Source organism: Giraffa tippelskirchi, chromosome 10, assembly GCF_054371585.1.
Source record: "Giraffa tippelskirchi isolate mGirTip1 chromosome 10, T2T-mGirTip1v1.2.pri, whole genome shotgun sequence".
NCBI lineage: Eukaryota > Metazoa > Chordata > Mammalia > Artiodactyla > Giraffidae > Giraffa > Giraffa tippelskirchi.
The window spans coordinates 95,624,980-95,649,651 of record NC_137284.1 but is presented as its reverse complement, the minus strand read 5'-3'; the positions used below and the strand labels follow the sequence as shown (position 1 = coordinate 95,649,651).

Below are 24,672 nucleotides of genomic sequence, written 5' to 3'. Positions count from 1 at the left end.
TTATGAGGAGGAAGAAGCAGCTCTTGATTTGGGCTCTGTACTCTTGATGGGTCCACATGTCTGGCCAAAGAGCCTTTACCAGTTGAACAATGACCCACATCTGTATCAGAAAGAGGGTAACAACTGTTGTCATCATAATGACAATCATAGAGTAGTTCAAGATAATAAACTCCTCGTGTTTGAGGTCTTTGTAGAACTCAAAACATTGTTGTTCTGAGTAACTTGGATTGGTGCCATATTGTAAAAAAACTATTGGCAAAAAAATGACACTACCCACCATCCAAATAATAGTGCTTAAAACCACCACATGGTACTTTTGGAGCTGAGTTTGGAGTTTCTTAAAATACATGAGCAATCGACTTATGATGATGGCCACATAGAAAACAAAGGTGAAATACATATGACCATATATTATGCTGCTAACCAATCGGCAGGTGAAGGATCCAAACTCCCAGACAACTAAGACATAATAGCTGAGGCGGAAGGGAAGGCTGAACAGGAGAATGGAGTGTAGCACGATGATATTGAGAACAATCATGGCGACCATTGATTGGCTGTTCCTTTTGAGCATCATATAAGACATCACAATGGCTCCTGCAGCACCTCCCAGCAAAACCACACTGTACAGCGATATGAGAATCATCCTGCAGTGCCTGTCACAGCGACTCAGGTCTGTGTTCGAAGCGTTTGACAGGGTGGTTGCACTGGTCAGCTCCATCTTTCACCACAAAATGCTTAGGAGGCCATAAACCCTTGAATTAAAAGTTTTACAAAATTAGAGTGGATATATTAAAACTGCACAGCAACTGCCCATGAACTGAGTACCCAATAAATATTGTCAGAGACACATCTTCATTACTCAAAAATACTGAAAAGACAGAGAGTGAAACAAAATGACAAAAATAAGATTGAATACAAAACTTGTCATTGGGCAGTCAGGCATTCTGTTCACGGATATGTCTAAATTCACGTACCAGCACAGGGCTGAGCATAAGACATATTATTCTCTGGCATAAAATTTAAGGAAGGGCTAGAGACTCAGTCATCAAAATAAATAACAGTCTAATGCAATATTTTTTAGAATCAAAATTAATGCAAAAAATCATGATGAACAAAATAAAGTTTAAATGATGGTAGGGCCTGTATGTACCCAGCAAACATCCATATCAGATCTATAATATAAAGGCCATCCTTCCTATTGTCAGGAAATCCAGTTTGAGATACTATAGAGATCATGTAAGTCACATGAAACTGTTGTAAGAAGATATATCAGACACTTGAAAATATTTTCTGTGAACAGCTTTGAGGAAGAAGTGGCCTATAAAATACATATTGCCTTCACTCTTTTCTTCTCCCAAACTCTGAAACTTTCCTGGATTGGTGTGCTACATTTGGTAGAAAGTTGGGGTTTGAGGGTAGGTTCTGTTTAGCTTTCATTTAAGTTTCTCAGGTACTGGACGCATAAGGGGCAGTGATCGTATAGCAGAAAGACAAGAATGCTTGGCAATGTGCTTTGCCGTACCTAAGGGCCACTCCATCATTTGTTCGCTGTTAGAGCATGCATAAGTCATCTGGCCTCACAGAACTCTAGCTATGAAATACAGAAGATCATACTGCTTACAACACCTCAGTTGGTAAAGAATCCACCTGCAGTGCAGGAGACCACAGTTCAATTCCTGGGTTGGGAAGATCCACTGGAGAAGGGATAGGTTACCACTCCAGTATTCTTGGGCTTCCCTTGTGGCTCAGCTGGTAAAGAATTCGCCTGCAATGCAGGACACCTGAGTTCTATCCCTAGGTTGGGAAGATCCCCTGGAGAAGGGAAAGGCTACAGAGAATTCCATGGACTATAGAGTCCATGGGGTCACAAAGAGTAGGACACGACTAAGCGACTTTCACTTCACATACTGCCTATATCACTGTAAAATTAAATGAGTCAGTGTGTTTGAGACAACTTTATAACTAAAAAAAAAAAAGAACCACACAAAGTTATGATCCTTAAGGTGAAACAGCAAAGACAAAAAAGACATTATTCACTTTTTTCTCCTTACTCTACATAGGGGCAGATACACAGTTATGTTACATAAAATTGTTGTTGCATTATTAAGTATATAATAAATGTTTGACAATAAAAAAAAACATTTTCAGACCTTTGATTAGATCATATGAGACCTAGGCATCAACAAGTCAAACTTTCCCATCTGGAATGATCTGTATTCATTTTCCTCATGTATCTGCTCTCCATGTGGCCAGAAGTTTGAGCATATGTTTCTGAGGGAGAAGTTATTCCACAGTGAATACCTTAATATCTTAGAATTTTTCTTCTGCTACCATGGAATCTTCTTAGAATAATTAAATTTTTCTTTATGAAAAAATTTACATTGGCCCTGTCAGGTTGACTACCCTCAAATAAGATTTTATTGTAACTTAGAAATATAATTATATTTTGCATAACAATCTAAATTTTATATGGTGAAATATGCATTCTAGCGAAGTACATTTACATAAAATACATAATGCTTATATACTTTTTGTGCAAAACAAAATAGTTTTATGTGATTTATAAAAAACAAATACAAAACTACTAACAATTTTAAAATGTCGGTAGTCCTGCAGTCTAAGAAGACAAGATGTAAGTTTGAAATGACTTTAAAGCAAGGTAAACTTAAATAATCTATCAAGTCCAACCAGTTTAAGTGATTTTTATATGCTTAACACTGAAGTTGCCTCTTCGATTGCAAATATGGGAATGAGATCTAGTTTGTAAGAATGTTATGAGAAGTAAGAAAGACTCCATGTCTAAAGAGCCAACAAATTCCCTAACATGGACTTGGTCTTAAAAGTGTTAACACTACTTCTCTGTCTACAATGTACACAAAGATATATCGTAAACAAAAAATTTCATCCTTTTGAAGTTATCTCTCAGAATCACCCTATAAATATTCAAATGCATTGGGATAAATTAATAACAAAGAGAGGAGTTGGATCATCCCCTTTCCTTTCTCTCAGGACCTTACCCTTAGGACCGCCAACCCCAGGAAATTTCTAAGTATTTCTTTGCTTGTAAAAACCAAGTACTGAGATCTCTAGCTCTGTTTCACATGCAGAAACCATTAAACGACCACTCAAACTACTTACTTGTTCTTTTCCTCTTATGATTTGCTGCTGGTGGAAGACTCAAGACAACCTGGTCATTTGTTGGTGATCTACATCAGAGCAGGTAATAAGAACAATTTTCTAGAATCAAGTCTTCACTAACAGCAGTCAAAGGAAGTCAGGGGATGAATAATGAACTAGCAAAGAGCTCAAGCTTTAGACTGAGAATTTCCGAAGTTACACAGTCAAGATGGAGGGCCCAGATAAAGCATCTGTGCCACCAACAGATGTTTATCTCTAAAGCTAGTGGTGAGACAGACTCAAATCATTCTTCTTAAGTTAGGACTTTCATTTTCACTATCCATGACTTCTTTGCAGTAATTTTTCTTATTAGCATGAAAAATTTAGAGCTTTTTTCACCCCCAGTGCTGTTCCTTATTGCACTTATTATATCCTAAATGTTTCATATTCAGTACAAGAATGATGGAGAGGAGTACTTCCTGTGAGACTTTCATATTCTCAGCAGTAAGCTCAAAATATTTATCTTTCTGGTGTTCAATTTCCAAAGACTTCCTTCCCTCAATATCTGCCATTTGGAGATATGATTCCTTTGGAGCTTGTCCGTCTGGTGATGTAGCTTCCATAAGAGGGCTCGTTTTGTTTTTCTCAAAAGTCTTAAATTTTCTTCCATCAATCTTCTTACTTTCTGTTCTAACTGCATAGTCATCTTTAGCTGTCTTAAGGTCTCAAAGCATAATTTTAAGGAAATTGGGTTTAGCACACCTAAAGATGAAAGAAACCAACATGCCTTCAACACTCGCAGGCAAATGCAGCCCCAAATCATATTACTGTTCAGCTACAGGTATTTAAAAGGCCCAAAACTCTATAACCTGTAAAGCAAACTCATTATGAGTTTCATTATGAGTCATTTCAGTAACAACTGATTAAATTTTCATTTACTTTGGAAAGAATGAATATCGTCACCACCTACGCCATCTGCCACATGATCACCCAACAGTGTTTGTAGCCACAGAAATATAAAACAGTAGAATCTAAACAAAATAGAGTCACGTGCTTGATTATTTCAAGAAAAACAATAAAAGATGAGATTTCCAACTCTTACAGTCAAAAGCAGATCAGTACCAATTCAACTCGGCTAGAAAGATTTCTCATGGAGCCAATTTTTCAATCCATTTTAAACATCTCTCCTTAAATCATATTATTTTGAAAATAGAAAATCTGGGTTGTAAGCCTAGATTTTCACATTTTATCTGGCAGGTCTCGTTTTTCAGATAAAATGTGTTTCTTGGAATCTTCAAGATAAAGTATGTTCCCATAGAAACTATGCTATATTTAGGGTTTGCTTCTCTGACGAAGGACTAACTAGGAAATGTCAGTTGTGACCAACAGTGGAGCCTAAAAATAAAAGTCAGCTATAATTCAAAACTATGGCCAGCACACAGATTAATTGTTCACATTGACAGCATAAGGAATTCAAAGTACTAAAAAATGTATATATTGTAGTTAAAACACAGCTAGAAGAATTCATGTATTTAGTATATTTTTCTCCATATACTCAGAATTCAGCTCTTTTCATTCAGGTGTGCCAAGATTTTTAAGAAAAATAACAAAACCTTTGTATGAGACCTTAGAAATTACCCAGTTCAGAACAATACAATCCTCTTCTTTTTTTAGGTTTATGATTTAATCATAAGTATGATTTATTGCAGTATAGTTGTTTTACAGGGTTGTGTTAGTTTCAGGTGTACAGCCCAGTGATTCAGTTGTACATATACATATATCTATTCTTTTTCAGCTTCTTTTCCCAAATAAGTTAATACAGAATATTGAGTTGAGTTCCCTGAGCTGTATAGTAGGTCCTTGTTTTTTATCTGTTTTATATATATCTGTAGTTGTGTGTATATGTCAATCCTAAACTCCTAATTTATCCCTCACCACCCCCATTTCCCCTTTGGTAAACTTAAGATAGCTTTCTATGAATATTAGTCTGTTTCTGTTTTTTAAATAAGTTCATTTGTATCATTTTTTTTTAGATTCCACATATAATTGATATCATATGATATTTATCTCTGTCTGACTTACTTCACTTAGTATGATAGTCTCTAGGTCCATCCATGTTGCTGCAAATGGCATTATTTCATTCTTTTTAATGTCTGAGTAAAGTTGATTTACAGTGTTGTGTTAGTTTCAGGTACATCTGTGAGTCTCTGCTCAGAGTGCTTTTCTCACTTCCACATGTCAGGCTGCCTCTTGTCATTTAGTTCTCAGCGCTGGTGTTAACCACCTCTGAGAAGCCCTCTCTGACTGCCACAGTGTTAGGCAACTGCTCAAGAAACACACCACACTGCCCCAGTTGAACTTTTTACATATGATTTTCCAAAAGGTGTTTTAAATGCTTAATTGTTCATTGTGAGTCTATTGCCTGCCTTCTGGCCTACTGAGATATGATGCTTGGAACATACCTAAGGATATGCTATGTCCTTAACTTTTGGACTCTAAATCAAACAGGGCACCCTGCCTGGCATTTCAAAGCCTCAGTCAATGGCTTAGGCATGTAAACAAGGTTTGAGAATTATCAGCTGCTGATTGATTTACCACTTTCCTAAGCTGGATTTCACTGACCCTAACGGTACTGTCACTGTCACTTCCCAGTGCCCAGATCAGTGTGCAGCACATACTTGTAGAATGAGTTCAGTATTTGTTGAATAAATGCATAAATGTATATGATTTTCTAAAAGTGACTTTTGGAGATTAATCATTTTAACTTCATTCTTACAGGTTTTCAAGGATGAGTGTAAGAGCTAGAACTGACCTAAAAGAGGCTCTAACAAATCCAAATACTGAATTTTACAGGACGAACTGAGGCAGCCCAAGTAGAGGCCACACAGACGCCCTGCCTCTGAGACTCCCAGCCCACCCTCCTTTATGACCTGTCCTGTCACCCAAAGTGACCATCTCCCAGGCCACTACATCTGGAAGCTTCACCATATTCCAAAGAGTCTTGTCTCTTTTTTAGGAAATTGAATCTCTTTAACCCTTGGGAGATCCCAGAACATGGAGATATTCAACAGAAAATGAAAAAACATTTGTTCAACGTAAACGTTTTCTCTAATCTTTTTAGCTTCAGATCTTTAAACGCTTTGCATGAGTCTTCTCATAAACCTTGGGGAGTGACCTGATTTCACAGTCAAGCTGGTTACCTGTTTGGAGATTACTGAACAATGTAGTTTAATTTTTTTTTCTCTTCTATATTCTACTCCTTTATGAAAGGAAGAAAATACTTCCTTAGAACAAAGGAAAGAAAGCAGTGGTTTTACTAACACATGATACCCCCTCAAGAGAAGATGTAGCTCAGGTCAATAGATTAAACTCAGTTGTTTTCTGAAATAAAAGACTTATCTTAGAATTTTGACATCCAGTGAGACTTCAATCAAGATATAATTAATGAAGTATTTAATTAATGTATTGAAAAGGACTTTGTAAAAATTCACAGAAGGAAAGTTCTTCAGGTATAATAATAGCCACAGATGTACTGGGATATAAACAGGTGTCCATCACTATAGTGCTTCAAAATTAAACTTTCTAAGCAATGTTTCTCAAATGTTATTGTGCTTATGAATGACCTGGTGATCGTGTTAAGATGCAAATTCTATTTCAGTGGATCTGGAGTGGGGCCTGAGATTCTGTATTTCTAACTGGTACCTAGGTGATGGACAACCTGCTTGTCCCACAGACCATGCACCATGCGCCATCCTTTATGTTGTGAGACTCTACACTATACTGTCCAATACGGTCCATTCTCCACACTGTGGCCATTTCAATTAAGTTAAAACAATTCACTTCTTCAGTCATAAGTCGAATGCACAATTACAGAAAGTTCTGTTGAATAGATTTACTAAGGAAAACACAATACATTAAATAGTTCCTATTCCTTGTGATCTCACCTCCTTTCTTTTCTAATTGTAGGTTGCCAGCTTTTATGTGGAGAATATCCAACCAAGCATTGGTTGGATAAGCAGGTGTGCTTGAAGCTGGGGGAGATGGGGCAGAGGAGAACCAAGGAGAAGAGTTGTTGAGGAATCCAAAGAATAAAAGGATTTCAAGAAAGGTAAAGGTCAACAGGAACAAATATTGCCATGAGAACAAATAAGCTAAGGTTTGAAAATTGCCCATTGACTGTAGAGGCATGGGAGGCAGAACAAGCATAGTTGATGGAATATAAAACTAAACCAGGGCTGTTAATGAGGAAAGCTTTTTGCTTATTTACACTAGAGTTTGGACTCAGATGGGCACCATATCACTTTGGGCAAGGGACAGAGTCTTTGAATCTCTTTATTTTTAAAATAGGCAGCATATTGACTGGACCCACTTGACTCATAGCTTCTGTGAGGGCAAAGTGGAGATTTAAACCCAGGGCCTCAGGTATCATCTCTAGAGCCCTTTCTACTACTGCCTCTAAGGGGTTGGCAGGAAGGCAGGACCCCTGGGCCTCAGTCTTGCTCTCCACTCACTCACCTTTCCCCCCTTTCATCTCTGGGAGCAGGAGTCTCTTGGGCTCCTGGGAAGGGAGGGTTTCTTGGGCCCATGGGTTGGAGTGGGTCATATTGCACTATCTTCATGACCATGTAGCTCATGTTGAAAATTAAAGGTTTTGGGTTTTCTTAGGACTTATCTAGCAGTCCAGTGGTTAGGACTCTGGGTTTTCACTGTCAAGGGCCCAGGCCAGTCCCTGGTCAGGGAACTAAGATCCCACAAGTCTTGAGGCATGGTCAAAAAATAGTCTTGGGCTTTTCTAAATAAATACATACATAGGTACATACATAAATACATAAATAAATAAATAAGCAACATAGAATTTTTTCCCTGTCCTATGAGTTTTTTTTTAAAGGAACAAAATACAAAGCTGACAGATACATCAAAAGCATTTTGATTTCATAAGATAACCATGCAGTGGTGACCTAGCTCTCATGCTCCAATCATTCTCTAAGTTTATGGCTCAGATTTTTCTTTTAGGGAATTTTTTTTTAAAAATCTGAGTTTCTGATAATTAGTGGATTTCAGACACTTGGATATTGGCTCACTAAGAACTTACAGATGTGATAATTAACTAATTTTGGCTTAATAGTGGGCACTGGGGAGAAAGACTGAGCCAGAAAAGATGGGATCAAGGAAATGGACTCCACTCAATGGACTTGCCCCTGGGGGCAGGTGGGCAGTCCAATGACATATCCTGTGGAAGTGACAGGCTTTGGCAGGCTCAACCTGGTGTGAAGGGCAAAAAACAAAAGGAAATCCAGGTGGATGCAACCCAGATCTGGGTAGGTAGAGGCAATGAGACTGGTATTGTGCCTTTTCTTGCGTGAGCCCAGGGAAAGGACAGTCAGAGGATAAGGCAGAGTTTTCAGCTTTCACCTACATCAGAGTTAACTAGACAACTTGTTAGCACAGCACTTCCTGAGAGCCTGTGGGGGGGCCAGGCACCCATTCTTTTAATAAACTGCCAGGTCATCCTGATTTATCTTGATGCAGTCCTTCAGAGGACCACTTCTGAGAAGGGTGAGAGTGGGTTTCATCCTTCAGGTGAAGGACTGAAGTTTACTTTGGGGCCAAATGCCTAAAAGGAAACTGAAGTTGCAGAGGAGACACTGAGACAGAGTCACAGCTTTATGGAGCATGAAACAGACTGGTGAGTAGAAAATGTCTAACTCAGTAGCCAGGCTCACTGTATACCCACTGGCAAAACATCCTGCCCTATCTCCTGCATTGATTATAGTCTGAGAGATATGACCCTAGAGGTGGAGCTTAAAGGCAGATCAGAGTGGGAATACACCAAATCTAAATTAGCCTCACTGTGTGATTTATAGCCTAGTGATTTCTGCCTTCAAGTAACAATATTGATATGAATGTCTTGAATAAGATGAGAAAGCTCTTCTCTCACATTACAAGAGTTCCAGGATGGATGGCTCCAGGGGAGGTTTCTCTTGAGCACTCAGGGCTGGCGGAACTCTGGGCTGGTTTCCCGTGTGTCTCATGGCTTTCCTCTCACAGATACAAAATGGCGGCTGTTGTTGCACTTGTCCTCACACAACCTTGTGGGGAGGCAGACAAAAAACCGTGGTGACTCTTTTTATCAGGAAAGAAGACATTCTGGAAGCCCTCTAGCAGACCTGTCTTTACACCTTGTTGGCCAGAGGGGTTATTTGTTGACTCCTCATCCAATCTTAAGACCTCCATGGTTTACATTCTGTGGCTGGGAAGAGGGCTCCCTTTCTTGTCTCCCACTACTGAAAGTGTTGTGGTACAGTGCACAGGAGGGATTGGGTAGATCTTTTCAGGAGGCAATTAGCAGCGTCTTTATCTGTCATCTCAGGAACACGATTAAAGGATTCTGAGTGCTGAGAACAGGTCCACAATTTACTGCATGAACCCCTTATGGTCTGTCCACTATTAAATGAAGGCTGTCAAGTTCAGGTTAAGAAGCTAAACTTTTGCATGTAACTTAGAGCACTGCCAATCCTTCTTCCATTTATCCTACTCTAGGACACAACATACATTCCCAGGACACATCCTCCTGTACAGTGTCCTGCGAGTCTTCTCTTAGGGTCATCTCAACCTTTGTGTTGAGATACTTTTAGTTGCACCTCTTAACATGGAAGTTTTCTCACTTTCCATTTCAAAACCAAAGATTCCATCTTCCAACCTCCTTTTTATTCCATATTAATCAAACATCTCAGATATTAAAACACTAACATACTTCCTTCTTCATGGGAAAGTGAAGAAACATTTCTTCACAAGTGTTGTAAGAAGGTAGTCTGGGTTCTGTTTTTGAAATAATATGAAGTCATGTTTTTCTGCATGCCCATGAAAACATGAATGTTTAATAATTTCTGAGAGTCAGGCAACTTAGAAACCTGTAGACTTCTTGCTTGATTCCAGCAATGATTCATTAATTTTATCATCTGCGTGTGTTCATGCTAAATTGCTTCAGTCATGTCTGATCCTATGTGACCCTATGGATTGTAGCCCAACAGGCTCCTCTGTTCATGGGATTCTCCAAGCAAGAATACTGAGTGGATTGCCATGCCCTCCTCCAGGGGATCTTCCCTACCCAGGGATTAAGCCCGCATTTCTTACGTCTCCAGCATTGGGTTCTTTACCACTAGCACCACCTGGGAAGCCCCAATTTTATCATCTAGTTTGTGCTTTAAAGCTATTTCAAGAGAATAAATACATGTGGTAAGAATGGCATCACCGACTCAATGGACATGAAGTTGAGCAAGTTCCGGGAGATGGTGAAGGACAGGGAAGCCTGGTGTGTTTTAGTCCATGGGGTCACAAAGAGTCAGAAACGACTGAGCAACTGAACAACAAAAGAATATTTTAGTTTATTTTTGTATTCCTTCTCCCAATTTTGTATTTCCACTGGCAGCTTTTGCCAGCTTTCCAATTTTGTATTTCCTTTCCCAATATTAAAATAAAGAAATGAAACATGATCTTGATATCAAGACAATATAAACTATTGAAGGCAGTAACCAAGAGAATATGATCACTGGCTGACTCATGAGCAGGACCCAGGCAATTGAAGGCTCCTCCCTACTTCCCTCCCCTCTCCTTGTAATGTGCAGTCCACTTGCCTTCCCTGAGATGGGCAAGTAGATTAAGTAGATCTTCCAAATGTCCCACCCCTATTCCTGTGGTGGCCCCTGCACCCTGTAGAGAGAGAAGAAAGAAAATCCCCACTGATGCCTGATATACAAATGGATCTGAAGGAGACAATGCATCCACTTGGTCTGCAGTAGCCACTCGGTCCAACAGTGACACCATCTGGATAAAAACAGGACAGCAGCAGCCAGTGGGTGGAACTCAGAGCATTCGCTAGGGGTCATTCATAAGCCCTGGTCATTAACCCTTTGAACTCACAATTGGGCCCTTCTAAAGAGATTAACCCTATGGCTTGGACAATGAAAAACCAATAGGCAGGTGACATAAATAAGCCCTTGTGGGGTCAGGATATATGGAAAGACATTTGGGTTCACCTGCAAGAGCCTCAGGCAGTCCTCATTGCCTTCCATGTCCCAGCTCATAAAGCATGGACATCCCCCGTAATTAGGAAGCTGATGCCTAGCTCTAGTACGAACTCAAAGAACTGATCTTTCAGTAAATACAACAGATTGAGTGCAAAAAAAGAGTGACCACCACAGTGCCCTGGTAAGATACCATATTGCTAAGGACGCTGGGTTGCTATTGAAAGACAGTGACTCGGTTAAAGCAGCAATAGCATGTCCTGGATGTTCTAAACAATGCCCAAGGCAACTGCCAAAGCAATCTGGGGGCATACACTGGAGATCCCACCTGGTAAGAGGTTGTCAGATTGATTATATTGGGCCTCCTCCCTATAAGTAAGGGTTCTAAATGTGCCTTGGTTTGTGTGGACACCTTGTCTGGTTTAACTAAAGCTTTCTCCTGTCATTGTGCAAAAAAGGGTGCCTCCATTACTGGATTAGACAAGCTGAGTAGCTTGTGTGGATACCTGAATAAAATCGACAGTGATTAGTGGTCACATTTCAAAGGTCGTGATTGATCAAAAGACCATGACATTAAATGGAGGTTCTATCTCCCCTATAATCTGGTTGATAAAAAGAAAGAATAGACTATTAAAGCAACAGATTAAATTACTAACAGGTAAAACCACTTTGGCTAGGTGAACTGAAGTACTGTCCCAGGCTTATTTTACATCTGAGTGATCAAACACTAGGGCCTATTACCCTGTATGCCATAGTGGGGACTTCTGCTGAGGCATCCAACACCATAAAGGTATAGAAGTCACCAGAAACAGCCTTTGCCCTGAGTCTCACTCTGCATGAAGAAGCTATTCTGCTGAGAATACCAAGCACCATCATGCCTGGGCGTGGCATTATCTACTGGAATTTAAGGTAGGAAGTTCTGCCGGGATGGGTAAGCTACTTCACACCCCAGGGTTGGGGGTTTGAGGGGCGAGCCAATCTCCACTGAGATCTCACGGTCCTGCTGTAAGTGGAACACACAGCATTAAAAGAGAGGAGAGAGTGAGGGTCCTGCTCTGGCACATCCCACCCCTGACAGTGCTACTTCCCCAGCTAACATGTCTGGTAAATACAACCAGGCCAAGTTCCTCAAGCTGCCAACCTTGTCTCCTCGTGGCCAGGTGAGTATGTTTTGTTTTCCCCTGGTACACTTGGCCACCATCTAAGTCCCCTCCTGGAGGACATTATAGCACACACAGAAACTGTAACTAAATTAACCCAAAAAGTCTTAAAAAACATAGAATTACATAAAAATAAAGAAAAACTCAGAGGAACCTCTTGTGTTACAGAAAAGCATGCTATTATTATTTCCAAGTTTTCTGTAATCACTTCTTTCCATCATTTTGCTATGCCAACCGATATTTGCCAGGTACTTTGTTTTTTTTCTTGTGCCTCTGGTACTTCGATTTTTAATCTAAAAGAGGATATTTGAGATATCATGTATCCAAAACAGCCACATATCTTCTAATGTAAAAAAAATATATTGGCATTCTTTTGAATCAAAGAGGAGAATGTTGGTTACTGGGAAGTGGGTGGGGTAGGATGTGGAAATTTGTCAAAGAGTACAAACCTCCAGATGAAGTTCTGGGGATATAGTATTCCACATGGGGATTATAGTTAATAATACTGCATCCTATACTTGAGCATTGCTAAGAGATTGTATCTTAAATGTCCTCATCATTAAAAAGGAATGATAATTCAGTGAGGTGATGGAGGTGTTAGCTAACACTGTGGTTTTGGTAATCATTTTGCTATATGTAAGTGTATCCAATCAACATGTTTCACAACTTAAACTTACACAAGGTAGTACTCAATTACATCTCAAATCTGGGACAGGGAGAGAGAGCACATGTAATAAAGAATTCTTCTGACTTTCTATGCTGTGAAATGTTTTATCAATGAGTGGCTATGCTGCCCAGTCTATATACACAGATAGAGCCATTAAAGAACAAATCTAATTAAAATGTACTGCATGGGGGAGAAAAAAAAACTCATGAATCTAATTAAAGTTAATTCATTTTCTAAAAGTCTGATCATACCTGAAGCTATAAAACTGCTTTCTTAAATACACATGTTTGAAGACAGAATATTGCATCCATGGAAAGCCCACTCTGAAACAATTTGCTGATCTTGTGTAGCACATTACTGTCAGTTGGAAGAGATGTGTAGAGGCAATGAGGCTTTACATCCAGCTGTACAAATAATTTGGGAATTAGTAGGAACTGGTTGAGTTTATGAAGAATCCCGGTCTCCCCTAAACTTTGTTTTTTAATCAAACATTAGAACTATACCAAGGAGTTCTAATTTATTGGACCTCTGAGAAATAATTCTGTCTTCATTCATTTATCAGTAATAAATATTATTTTTTAATTATTATGCTTAAAAAGAAATTTTAAGACATCTATGTAAGTATTATAAAGCTAACTAAATCAACTAGTCAAAATATCTTGAGTTCTTTAGATTTAAGATCCATTATATGGAATATATATATATCAATTTTATTCTGGGCATAAAGCAAAGGCAAGAAATTTGGGTGTAAGTTTAAAAAAACTATGAATATAATGACTTTATAATATAGAGTATATAATCACACCTATATAGCGCTGCTAGTCATTTCTTTTGTTGTTTAGAGAAGCTGTTTTTTTTTTCCCTTTGAGGTATAGTTGATTTACAATATTGTGTTAATTTCTGCTGTACAGCAAAGTGATTCAGATATATATATACACACACATATATATATATATACATTCTTTTTCATAGTCTTTTCCAATATGCTTTATCATAGGATATTGAATATAGCTCCCTGTGCTATCCAGTAGGATCTTCTTTATCCATTCTATATATAATAGTTTGTATCTGATAATCCCAAACCCCCAATCCATCCCTCCCCTACATTGGCAGCCACAAGTCTGTTCTCCATGTCTGTCAATTTGTTTCTGTTTCATAAATAGGCTCATTTGTGCCATATTTTAGATTTCACATATAAGTGATTAAAAATAATATTTGTCTTTCTCTTTCTGACTAACTTCACTTAGTATAATAATCTCTAGGTCTAAACATGTTGCTGCAAATGATATTATTTTTGTTCTTTTTTATGGCTGAATAGTATTCCATTGTATATACATACCACCTCTTCTTTATCTATTCATCTGTTGATGGACATTTGTTTCCATATTTGAGTATTGTAATAGTGCTACTATGAACATAGGGGTGCATGTATCTTTTTGAATTAGAGTTTTGTCTAGATATATGCCCAGGAGTGGGATTGCTGGATCACATGGCAACTCTATTTTTAGTTTTTTTGAGGAACTTCCATACTGTTCTTTGCAGTGGCTGCACCAAGTTCCATTCCCACCAACAGTGTAGGAGAGTTTTCTTTTTACCACACCCTCTCCAGCATTTGTTACTTGTATATTTTTGTAATGATGACTTTCTGACCAGTGTGAGGTCATTGTAGCTTTGATTTGCCTTTCTCTAATAATTAGTGATGTTGAGCATCTTTTCACAGTACCTATTGGCCATCTATATGTTGACAAGCCATTTTTTTTAAAACACAGAAAATAGTGTAAAATGTGCCTTTTGCAGCTTTCAAAATTGCTTAAGAAGTTTGAAACTATTTGAAATAATATTCTCCAAGGAGGTTGGAGTCAGGTTTTAATTACTCTTTCTATTTGAATAGCAAATACATTTTAAAGTTAAAATTACTTCAGTAATGTCAAAGGAAGAGGAGGAAGGTAACACCAATATCGTCAGATGGTTTCCAGCAGGTAGTATTATGGATGTTATTGGGGTAGCATGCTCCCCATCTCTTCCCATTGCCCACACAACATTTGGTGGACTATTTTACTTCAGTTTAGGAAATTCTCCTCCGTACAGTATAATTAACTCAAAACCATTCATTTGAGTTATAGTACCTGGCACATTAGCTAGCAGGGCACCTCTCCTTCCACCATGCTGCCAAATTTCTGACATTTGTACGTGTTTGGCTGGGGGAAATGGAAAGCTTTTCCATTTGTGCTTTCTTGATGTGCTAAGATTCTCTCTTGACTCACACAGTGTGATTCCCTTGAATAGTTTCACTTCCTGCTCTTTGGGGATTTGTAAGTACATCATAGTTTCTGAATATTTCAACTGCATGCAGGCTTGCTTTGCCTTTGTCTATGACTCACATATCTAAGTATTAACTAATTTTCCCAGAGAGAACTAACTTCCTATTTCTTTTAAACAGATTTTTTCCTCTTCTCAAGGTGTTCAAGTATTTTTGATTGTTTATTCATTTATTTAATTTAAATTAGCTCATTAATAGCTTCTGCCACTACTATAGCCACATTCATTTGTAACGAATTAAAAAATGGAACAAAAAGTTATAATATCTATTTCACCAAAATTATAACCCACTGTAAATCATCATTGAAAAGAGTGATTTCTAGGTCAGCCATCCAAGGCTATTTGTGATTTAGCTCTTTGTAAAATTTTCAGCTTTGTCTCCCAACCCAACATCTAAACTTTTGGCTTTTACCCCATTCTCAGGAAAAGCTGTGTACAGCCATTATTTTCATTTATGTGTTCTGTCATTCTTCTTATACTAAATGTTTTTCTTTACCTATTCTACATTTTACACATCCTTTCATTTGGAAATAATTATCAATGGCTTCTCATCAATTCTTCCTAATTAAGTTAGCCAAATAAAACACAAGATTCCCTGTTAAATGTAAGTTTCAGATAAACAACAACTAACTTCCATAAGCCTCTTATCCTTATTCATCAGAGCGCAGACAAAATGAAAACCACAATCACAGAACACTAACCAATCTGGTCACATGGACCACAGCCTTGTTTAACTCAGTGAAACTATGAGCCATGCCATGTAGGGCCACCCTAGATGGATGGGTCATGATGGAGAGTTCTGACAAAACGTGATCCACTGGAGAAGAGAATGGTAAACCACTTCAGTATTCTTGCCTTGAGAACCCCATGAAAAGTATGAAAAGGCAAAAAGACATGACACTGAAAGATGAACTCCCCAGGTTGTTAGGTGCCCAATATTCTACTGGAGAAGAGAGAAGAAATAGCTCCAGAAGGAATGAAGAGCCTGAGCCAAAGTGGAAAGAATGTCCAGCTGTGGATGTGTCTGGTGATAAAAGTAAAACCCAATGCTATAAAGAGCAATATTGCATAAAAACCTGGAATGTTAGATCCATGAATCAAGGCAAAATGAGATGGCAAGAGGGAACATCAGCATTTTACGAATCAGCGAACTAAAATGTACTGGAAAGGATGAATTTAACTCAGGTGACCATTATATCTATAACTGTGTGCAAGAATCCCTTAGAAGAAATGGAGTAGCTATCACAGTCAACAAAAGAGTCTGAAATGCAATACTTGAATGCAATCTCAAAAACAACAGAATGATCTTTGTTCATTTCCAAGACAAACCATTCTAATACTTCAAGTCTATGCCCCGACCAGTAATGCTGAAGAAGCTGAAGTTGAACGGTTGTATGAAGACCTACAAGCCCTTCTAGAACTAATACCCGAAAGAGATGTCTGTTTCATTATAGGGGACTGGATGCAAAAGTAAGAAGTCAAGAAATAACTGGAGTAACAGGCAGATTTGGCCTTGGAGTACAGAATGAAGCAGGGCAAAGGCTAATAGAGTTTTGTCAAGCGAATGCACTGGTCACAGGAAACACCCTCTTCCAACAACACAAGAGAAGACTCTACACATGGACATCACCAGATGGTCAACACCAAAATCAGATCGATTATATTCTTTGCAGCCAAAGATGGAGAAGCTCTATACAGTCAGCAAAAACAAGACCAGGAGCTGACTGTGGCTCAGATCATGAACTCCTTATTGCCAAAATCAGACTTAAATTGCAGAAAGTAGAGAAAACCACTAGACCATTCAGGTATGACCTAACTCAGATCCCTTATGATTATACAATGGAAGTGACAATTAGAGTCAAGGGATTCGATCTGATAGAGTGCCTGAAGAACTATGGATGAAGGTTCGTGACATTGTATAGGAGGCAGTGATCAAGATCCTCCCTAAGAAAAAGAAAGGCAAAAAGGAAAAATGCTGTCTGAGGAGGCCTTACATATAGCTGTGAAAAGAAAAGAAGCAAAAGGCAGAGGGGAAAAGGAAAGATATACCTATTTGGATGGAGAGTTCCAAAGAATAGCAAGGAGAGATAAGAAAGCCTTCCTCAGTGATCAATGCAAAGAAATAGAGGAAAACAATAGGATGGGAAAGACTAGAGATCTCTTCAAGAAAATTAGAGATACCAAGGGAACATTTCATGCAAAGATGGGCACAATAAAGGACAGAAATGGTGTGGACCTAACAGAAGCAGAAAATATTAAGAGGTGGCAAGAATACACAGAAGAACTGTACAAAAAAGATCTTCATGACCGAGTTAATCACGATAGTGTGATCACTCACCTAGAGCCAGAAATCCTGGAATGGGAAGTCAAGTGGGCCTTAGGAAGCTTCACTACAAACAAAGCTAGTGGAGGTGATGGAATTCCAGCTGAGCTATGTCAAACCTAGAAGATGATGCTGTGAAAGTGCTGCACTCAATATGCCAGCAAATTTGGAAAACTCAGCAGTGACCACAGGACTGCGAAAGGTCAGTTTTCATTCCAATCTCAAGGAAAGGAAATGCCAAAGAATGCTCAAAACTACCGCACAATTGCACTCATCTCACACGCTAGCAAAGTAATGCTCAAAATTCTCCTAGTCAGGCTTCAACAGTACGTGAAAGATTGAAGGCAGGAGGAGAAGGGGACAACAGAGGAAGAGATGGTTGGATGGCATCACTCCCAGAGTTTGAGCAAGCTCTGGGAGTTGGTGATGGACAAGGAAGTCCATGGAGTCACAAAAGAATCGGACACGATTGAGCGACTGAACTGAACTGAACTGAAGGTTGGTGAGGAGGAGGAGTGACAATTTGACAAGGAACACAGCTGGTGTTAGGAGTGAAGAGCTGCTCCTGGCTGACAGCCAGCAAAGGAATCAAAGTCTCAGCCCTATAGCTGTAAAAACAGAATTATGTCTACAACCTAAATAACTTTTAAAGAATGTTCTCTGACAGAGCCATCAGAGATCAGACTAGGCCAGCTGACGCCTTGATTTTGATCTCAGGAGATCTGGAGCAGAGGACCCAGTTGACCCTGCCTGGACTTCTGACTTACAGAATTGTGACATGATAAATTTGATTTAAGTCATTGACTGTGATATTTTGTTTCAGCAGCAAAAGAAAATTAATACAATTACCTTTGCACAGTTTAAAGACATTTTATGGGACATATTTATACTAAAAAGTTCAGTTCCGTTTAGTCACTCAGTCGTGTCCGACTCTTTGCAACCCTATGGACTGCAGCACCCAGGTTTCCTTGTCCATCACCAACTACTGGAGCTTACTCAAACTCATGTCCATTGAGTTGCTGATGCCATCCAACCATCTCATCCTCTGTTGTCCCCTTCTCCTCCCACCTTCAATCTTTCCCAGCATCAGGGTCTTTTCCAATGAGTCAGTTCTTCCCATCAGGTGGCCAAAGTACTGGAGTTTCAGCTTCAGCATCAGTCCTTCCAATGAATACTCAGGACTGATTTCCTTTAGGATGGACTGGTTGGATGTCCTTGGAGTCCAAGGGACTCTCAAGAGTCTTCTCCAATACCACAATTCAAAAGCATCAATTCTTCTGTGCTCAGCTTTCTTTATAGTCCAACCCTCACATCCATACATGACTACTGGAAAAACCATAGCTTTGACTAGATGGACCTTTGTTGGCAAAGTAATGTCTCTGCTTCTTAATATGCTGTCTAGGTTGGTCATAGCTTTTCTTCCAAGGAGCAAGCGTCTTTTAATTTCATGGCTGCAGTTACCATGTGCAGTGATTTTGGAGCCCCCCCAAAATAGTCTCTCACTGTTTCCATTGTTTCCCCATCTATTTGCCATGAAGTGATGGGACTAGATGCCATGATCTGGTTTTCTGAATGTTGAGTTATAAGCCAACTTTTTCACTCTCCTCTTTCACTTTCATCAAGAGGCTCTTCAGTTCTTCTTCGTTTTCTGCCATAAGGGTGGTGTCATCTGCATATCTGAGGTTATTGATATATCTCCCAGCAATGTTGATTCCAGCTTGTGCTTCATCCAGCCTGCATTTTTCATGATGTACTCTGCATATAAGTTAAATAAGCAGGGTGATAATATACAGCCTTGACATACTCTTTTCCCAATTTGGAACTAGTCTGTTGTTCCATGTCCAGTTCTAACTGTTGCTTCTTGACCTGCATACAGATTTCTCAGGAGTCGGGCAAGGTGGGCTGGTATTCCCATTTTCCACACTTTGTTGTGATCCACACAGTCAAAAGCCGTGGTGTAGTCAATAAAGCAGAAGTAGATGTTTTTCTGGAACTCTGTTGCTTTTTCTATGATCCATCGGATGTTGGCAATTTGATCTCTGGTTCCTCTGCCTTTCCTAAATCCAGCCTGAACATCTGGAAGTTTTCGGTTCATGTACTATTGAAGCATAGCTTGGAGACCTTGGAGCATTACTTTGCTAGCGTGTGAGGTCAGTGCAGTTGTGCAGCAGTTTGAACCACCCCTACCACCTGAGAGTCTCTCTGTCTTCTACCACATCTCTACTGCTTCCAGCACGAGAAAAAGCTCTTATAATTAGATTGAGACCTCCTGGATAATTTGGGATAATTTCCCTTTTTTAAAATCTGTGCCCTTAATCACATCTGCAAAGTGCCTGTTGCCATGTATTATAATGTAACATATTCAGAAGTTCAAGGGATTAGGCCATTATTCTGCCTACCACAGGATATATTCTTCTAGGATTATTTTCTGGCATATCCTTCACTTGGATGATTTGGAGAAATATCTTACAGCAATATTGCTTAATTTATTTTGGCTACAGCATTGAGTTTTGTTTGAACAATAAAGAGGCTAAATGTTCTTCGAAGAGTTCTTATAAGCCAAACTTTAATAATCAATAGAAGGAGAGGTTGACTATTGATTTAGAGAAAGAAAGATCTATAATACATCACTGGTAAACCTTGTATATCAAATGAGAACAAATAAATGATACAGCAGCAATGTGGATATCTATTTTATCTAGTAGCCAAAGGATATAGGGTAGAACAATTACTGTATTTAACATTATTGCAAGTGTGATCTTTTCCTGAAGGACTTCTCTTTTCTCTTAAATTTTTTTCTAACATCAAAAGAATCATGAATGGGTTTTAATTTCCGTTTGTAACTTATTAACTGGTAATCTGAATGAAGTTAAAAATCAATTCAATAATACAAAATTTTAGAGAATCTACACTTTGCTGGGTAGTATGCTAGACCCAAAGGATACATGTATAGTTATGTTATACTCCGCGCCTATAGGAAACTCACAGGCATATAAACAAATAAATAAAAATCCCGTGCAGGCAGGGAAAGTGGAGAAGCAAGCACACGTGGAAGGCATGTTTTACTCAATGAATAATTGTTGCTGGTTTTTTTTTCTTTTCAATTACACTTTTTTTAGAGCAGTTTCAGGTCCACAGCAAAACTGAGAGGAAGGTATAGCTATTTTTCATATACCTCTGCCTTCACACATACATTACAGATTGTGATATCACTCAGTCAAATCCGACTCTTTGTAACCCCATGGATGTAGCCCACCAGACTCCTCTGTCCATGTGTTTCTCCAGGCAAGAATACTGGAGTGGGTAGCCATTCCCTTCTCCAAGGGGTCTTCCTCACCCAGGGACCAAAGCCGGCTCTCCCCCATTGCAGGCAGATTCTTTACCATCTGAGTCATCTGGAAAGCCATCCCCACCAGAGTGGTACATATATGTTTCAATCAATGAATGTACACTGGCACATCATAATAACCCAAAGTCCATAGTTTATCTTAGGGTTTACTTTTGGTAATGTATATTCTATGAGTTTGAGTAAATGTTTAATGACAGGTATCCATTATCAAATATCACAGAGTGTTTTCACTGCCTTGAACATCCTCTGTGTTCTGCCTAATTCACACCCTGCCCCCATCCCAATCCTTAGTAACTGCTGATTTTTTGTTTGTTTTTACTAGCTCTATAATTTGCCTTTTCAGAATTTCATATGGTTGGAATCATACGATATATGGCCTGTGTAGATCAGTATAAGCATTTAAGATTTCCCCATATCTTTTCATAGCTGAAAGTTTGCTTTTAGCTCTGAATAATATTCCATTATCTGATATACCAAAGTTTACTTATCTATTCACTAACTGCAGTTTATCTTGGTTACTTCCAAGTTTTGGCAATTATGAATAAAGCTGCTATAAACATCTACATGCAAGTTTTTGTGTTCACACAGGTTGCCAACTCCTTCAGGTAAATACCAAGAATAACAATTGCTGGATTGTATAATAGGAGTATGTTTAGTTTTGTAAGCTTTTCTAGTTTTGAAGGAGGTATGAGCAAAGGTACTGAAGCATGAAAAAGCACAAGGTATTTGAGGAACCATAATTATGGCCAAAATCACTGCTGATGGTGATTGCAGCCATGAAATTAAAAGACACTTACTCCTTGGAAGGAGGGTTATGGCCAACCTAGATAGCATATTTAAAAGCAGAGACATTACTTTGCCAACAAAAGTCTGTCTAGTCAAGGCTATGGTTTTTCCAGTGGTCATGTATGGATGTGAGAGTTGGACTATAAAGAAAGCTGAGCGCCAAAGAAATTGATGCTTTTGAACTGTAGTGTTGGAGACGACTCTTGGGAGTCCCTTGGACTGCAAGGAGATCCAACCAGTCCATCCTAAAGGAGATCAGTCCTGGGTGTTCGTTGGAAGGACTGATGTTGAGGCTGAAACTCCAGTACTTTGGCCACCTGATGTGAAGAGCTGACTCATTTGAAAAGACCCTGATGCTGGGAAAGATTGAGGGCAGGAGGAGAAGTGGACGACAGAGGATGAGATGGCTGGATGGCATCACTGACTCGATGGACATGGGTTTGGGTAGACTCCGGGAGTTGGTGATAGACAGGGAGGCCTGGCGTGCTGCGGTTCATGGGGTCGCAAAGAGTCGGACACGACTGAGCGACTGAACTGAACTGAACTGAACTGAATTATTGCCAGTCTTTGTAGTCACAAAGAGTCAGACACGACTGGGCAACTGAACAACAAAGTATGGCCAGAGGGTAAAGAACAAGGGCAAAGTAGTGAAATTAAGGTTGGAAGCTCATTAGGCTTGAAGACTTGATTCCATGCTGCTGCTGCTGCATGGAATAAGTCGCTTCAGTCATGCCCGACTCTGTGCAACCCCATAGACGGCAGCTCGCCAGGCTCCACAGTCCCTGGGATTCTCCAGGCAAGAACACTGGAGTGGGTTGCCATTTCCTTCTCCGATGCATGAAAGGAAAAGTGAAAGTGAAGTCGCTCAGTCGTGTCCGACTCTTAGCGACCCCATGGACTGTTGCCTACCAGGCTCCTCCGTCCACGGGATTTTCCAGGCAAGAGTACTGGAGCGTGTTGCCATTGTCCTCTCCTAATTCCATGAAGATGAAGCATAAAGTTTTTAATCAGTGAAATCATGTGACTGGACTTGCATTTTAGAAAAATTACCTTGGCTGCCCAGAAGAGAATAACTCTGGTTTGGAGGTCAGTTACAGGCTGGAAAACCAGTTTAGCAAGATTGAGGATGAAAGCTTAAACTAAAGCAATGGAGGCCAAGATGTAGAGCAATGGAAAGACTTGAGAGATCCTGCACTAAGATCCTTAGACTTCAGGATGGTTAAAGTTATGGGGATTAAAGGTATGGAGGTGGACAACAGTGGGGAAGAAAGAACAAAGGAGAAGGATTCAAGAGTTTTTTAAAAATTCTGGCAAGGGAGGAAAATTTAGATATTTGATAAAGTCTGACTAAATTAGGAAGTGGAGGAAAACAAGAGAGGGGGATAGATGATTGGATGGTGACAAAGACTTTCTCATTTATCAAACTTTAATTTGATTTCTCTGAGCCCTCTTCCGTCAAGGCTTCCCACCCAGTCCTGTCTTTGGTCTTCCAAGTCCAATTTTATCAAGAATCCTGCTGAGTCAGTTTAGAGAAAATCTCCCATCCTTGATATCTAGTTACACTGGTCAGTCTTTAGCAAGAATCTTGTTAAAATGCTTTAGCAAGAATCACCCCTACCCTTGGCGTCCCCTCTTAGTAATTTTCCATCCACTGGCTCCTGCCCCTCTGCTCCTTGGCTACACATCTCCAACTGTCTTTGTTGTATTTGTAACTCAGCCCAATCTGTCTCCCCAATTGCAGAAGTCTTGATACCTATGGCAAAAGTCCTAAGTAAAGTCTTTATTGTTTTAACAAGTATAATTTTTTTAAGAACAGGGAGGAACGTCTCTCTGCAACTAAGGTTACTTCCATAAGCCTCTCAAGTTTAGCTTGTGCGTGTACCTTTTAACTGTAGTATGGCTGAATAACCTGTCTAGATCACGCACTGCAGGGGTTTATCAGGCATTATGATGTACACAATCCAGCCATTTCTGCCCCAAGAGCCTGGCAAGCTGTCTTCCTCCTCTTAATTAAAAAGAAAAAACAAGGTGTAAGTCTAACACCCACTATGTGACAGCTCATACAATTACTTCCTTAAACACTTCACAATCATCTTATATGGACTAAAGCAGTAACACTCACCCGTGTGAGACATGACAAGTCTAGAGAAAAGATCTGTTACCATCTGTCATGGTAACATTTTGAGGTTAGTAACGACTACTTTTCTGTTTTCTAACCTCAACTTATTTAAAGGAAGCTACAGCAACTATCCAAATTCTCTGTTTTAGCGGTAAAGCTTCTTGACACATAAAGGCTATGCTCTAAAAAATACCTTTTTTTTTAAAGGACACTGAATTTGAATTTTGTGTCAATGTCACATGTCACATGTCAATGTCCCAAAAGTTTTTTTTTTTAACTATTGAAAATGAAAAAACCATTCTTACTTTGCAGACGTACAGAAACAGGCCACGGGCTGTATTTGCCTTATGGGTTGTATAGGCTATTTGCAGACTTGGTAGGCATAAAATGTTAGGATTGAAAAACGAATGTGTTAAGTGCGGGACCTTTTGGAAAGAAGAGCGTGGCTGACTTCCAACAGGATAACGTTTGTGAAAGAGCTTTCCAGCGATTTTTAGTCCAAGTGGCGAAGCTCAGGAATGATGACAGCAGAGTGGTTAGGACCCCGGTCCATGCCGCTCACCATCCTCCAGGCGGCTGGTACCCAGCCCGGGTTCTGAGAACCTGAAGGAGAGCGGACAAAATCTCAACGGACGCGGAGATGGATGCTTAGCTCAGTTGACCGCGTACGGAGCCCTGCACACAAGCCCGCGGAGCCAAAGAAACTCCCACGGCTGGTCGCCAGGCGGCGCCTCTCCTGGTGCAAGCAGGCGCGTGCACGCACGCACGTCTCCCGCCCGCGCTCAGCCGTGCTCTATTGCGCATGTCG

General features: G+C 39.6%; 1 protein-coding gene and 1 long non-coding RNA gene across 4 annotated transcripts in view; one reads left to right on the top strand and one right to left on the bottom strand.

Annotated features, from left to right (window-relative positions):
* Window positions 1-6,547: 6,547 nt before the first annotated feature.
* LOC145524194 (uncharacterized) lies at window positions 6,548-24,607 on the bottom strand. Of its 2 annotated transcripts, XR_014067306.1 has the most exons (3): window positions 24,170-24,607; window positions 23,628-23,750; window positions 6,548-9,206 (listed from the first exon to the last, which is right to left on the bottom strand). It is a non-coding gene; the product is annotated as an uncharacterized LOC145524194 (long non-coding RNA). The 2 variants fall into 2 exon arrangements; XR_014067305.1 differs by lacking the exon at window positions 23,628-23,750.
* The window catches only part of PNPLA8 (patatin like domain 8, phospholipase A2), a 45,192-nt gene continuing 44,268 nt past the window's right edge, over window positions 23,749-24,672 (top strand). The window contains exon 1 of one of the 2 annotated variants that reach the window (XM_081535999.1): window positions 23,749-23,931. Coding sequence is in view for 1 of the 2 variants with exons in the window: in XM_081535997.1 (XP_081392123.1) it covers window positions 23,879-23,931 (53 nt within the window). In the remaining variant the exon portion in view is untranslated. The remainder of the gene's footprint in view (window positions 23,932-24,672) is intronic. The other variant, XM_081535997.1, reaches the window with a different exon arrangement.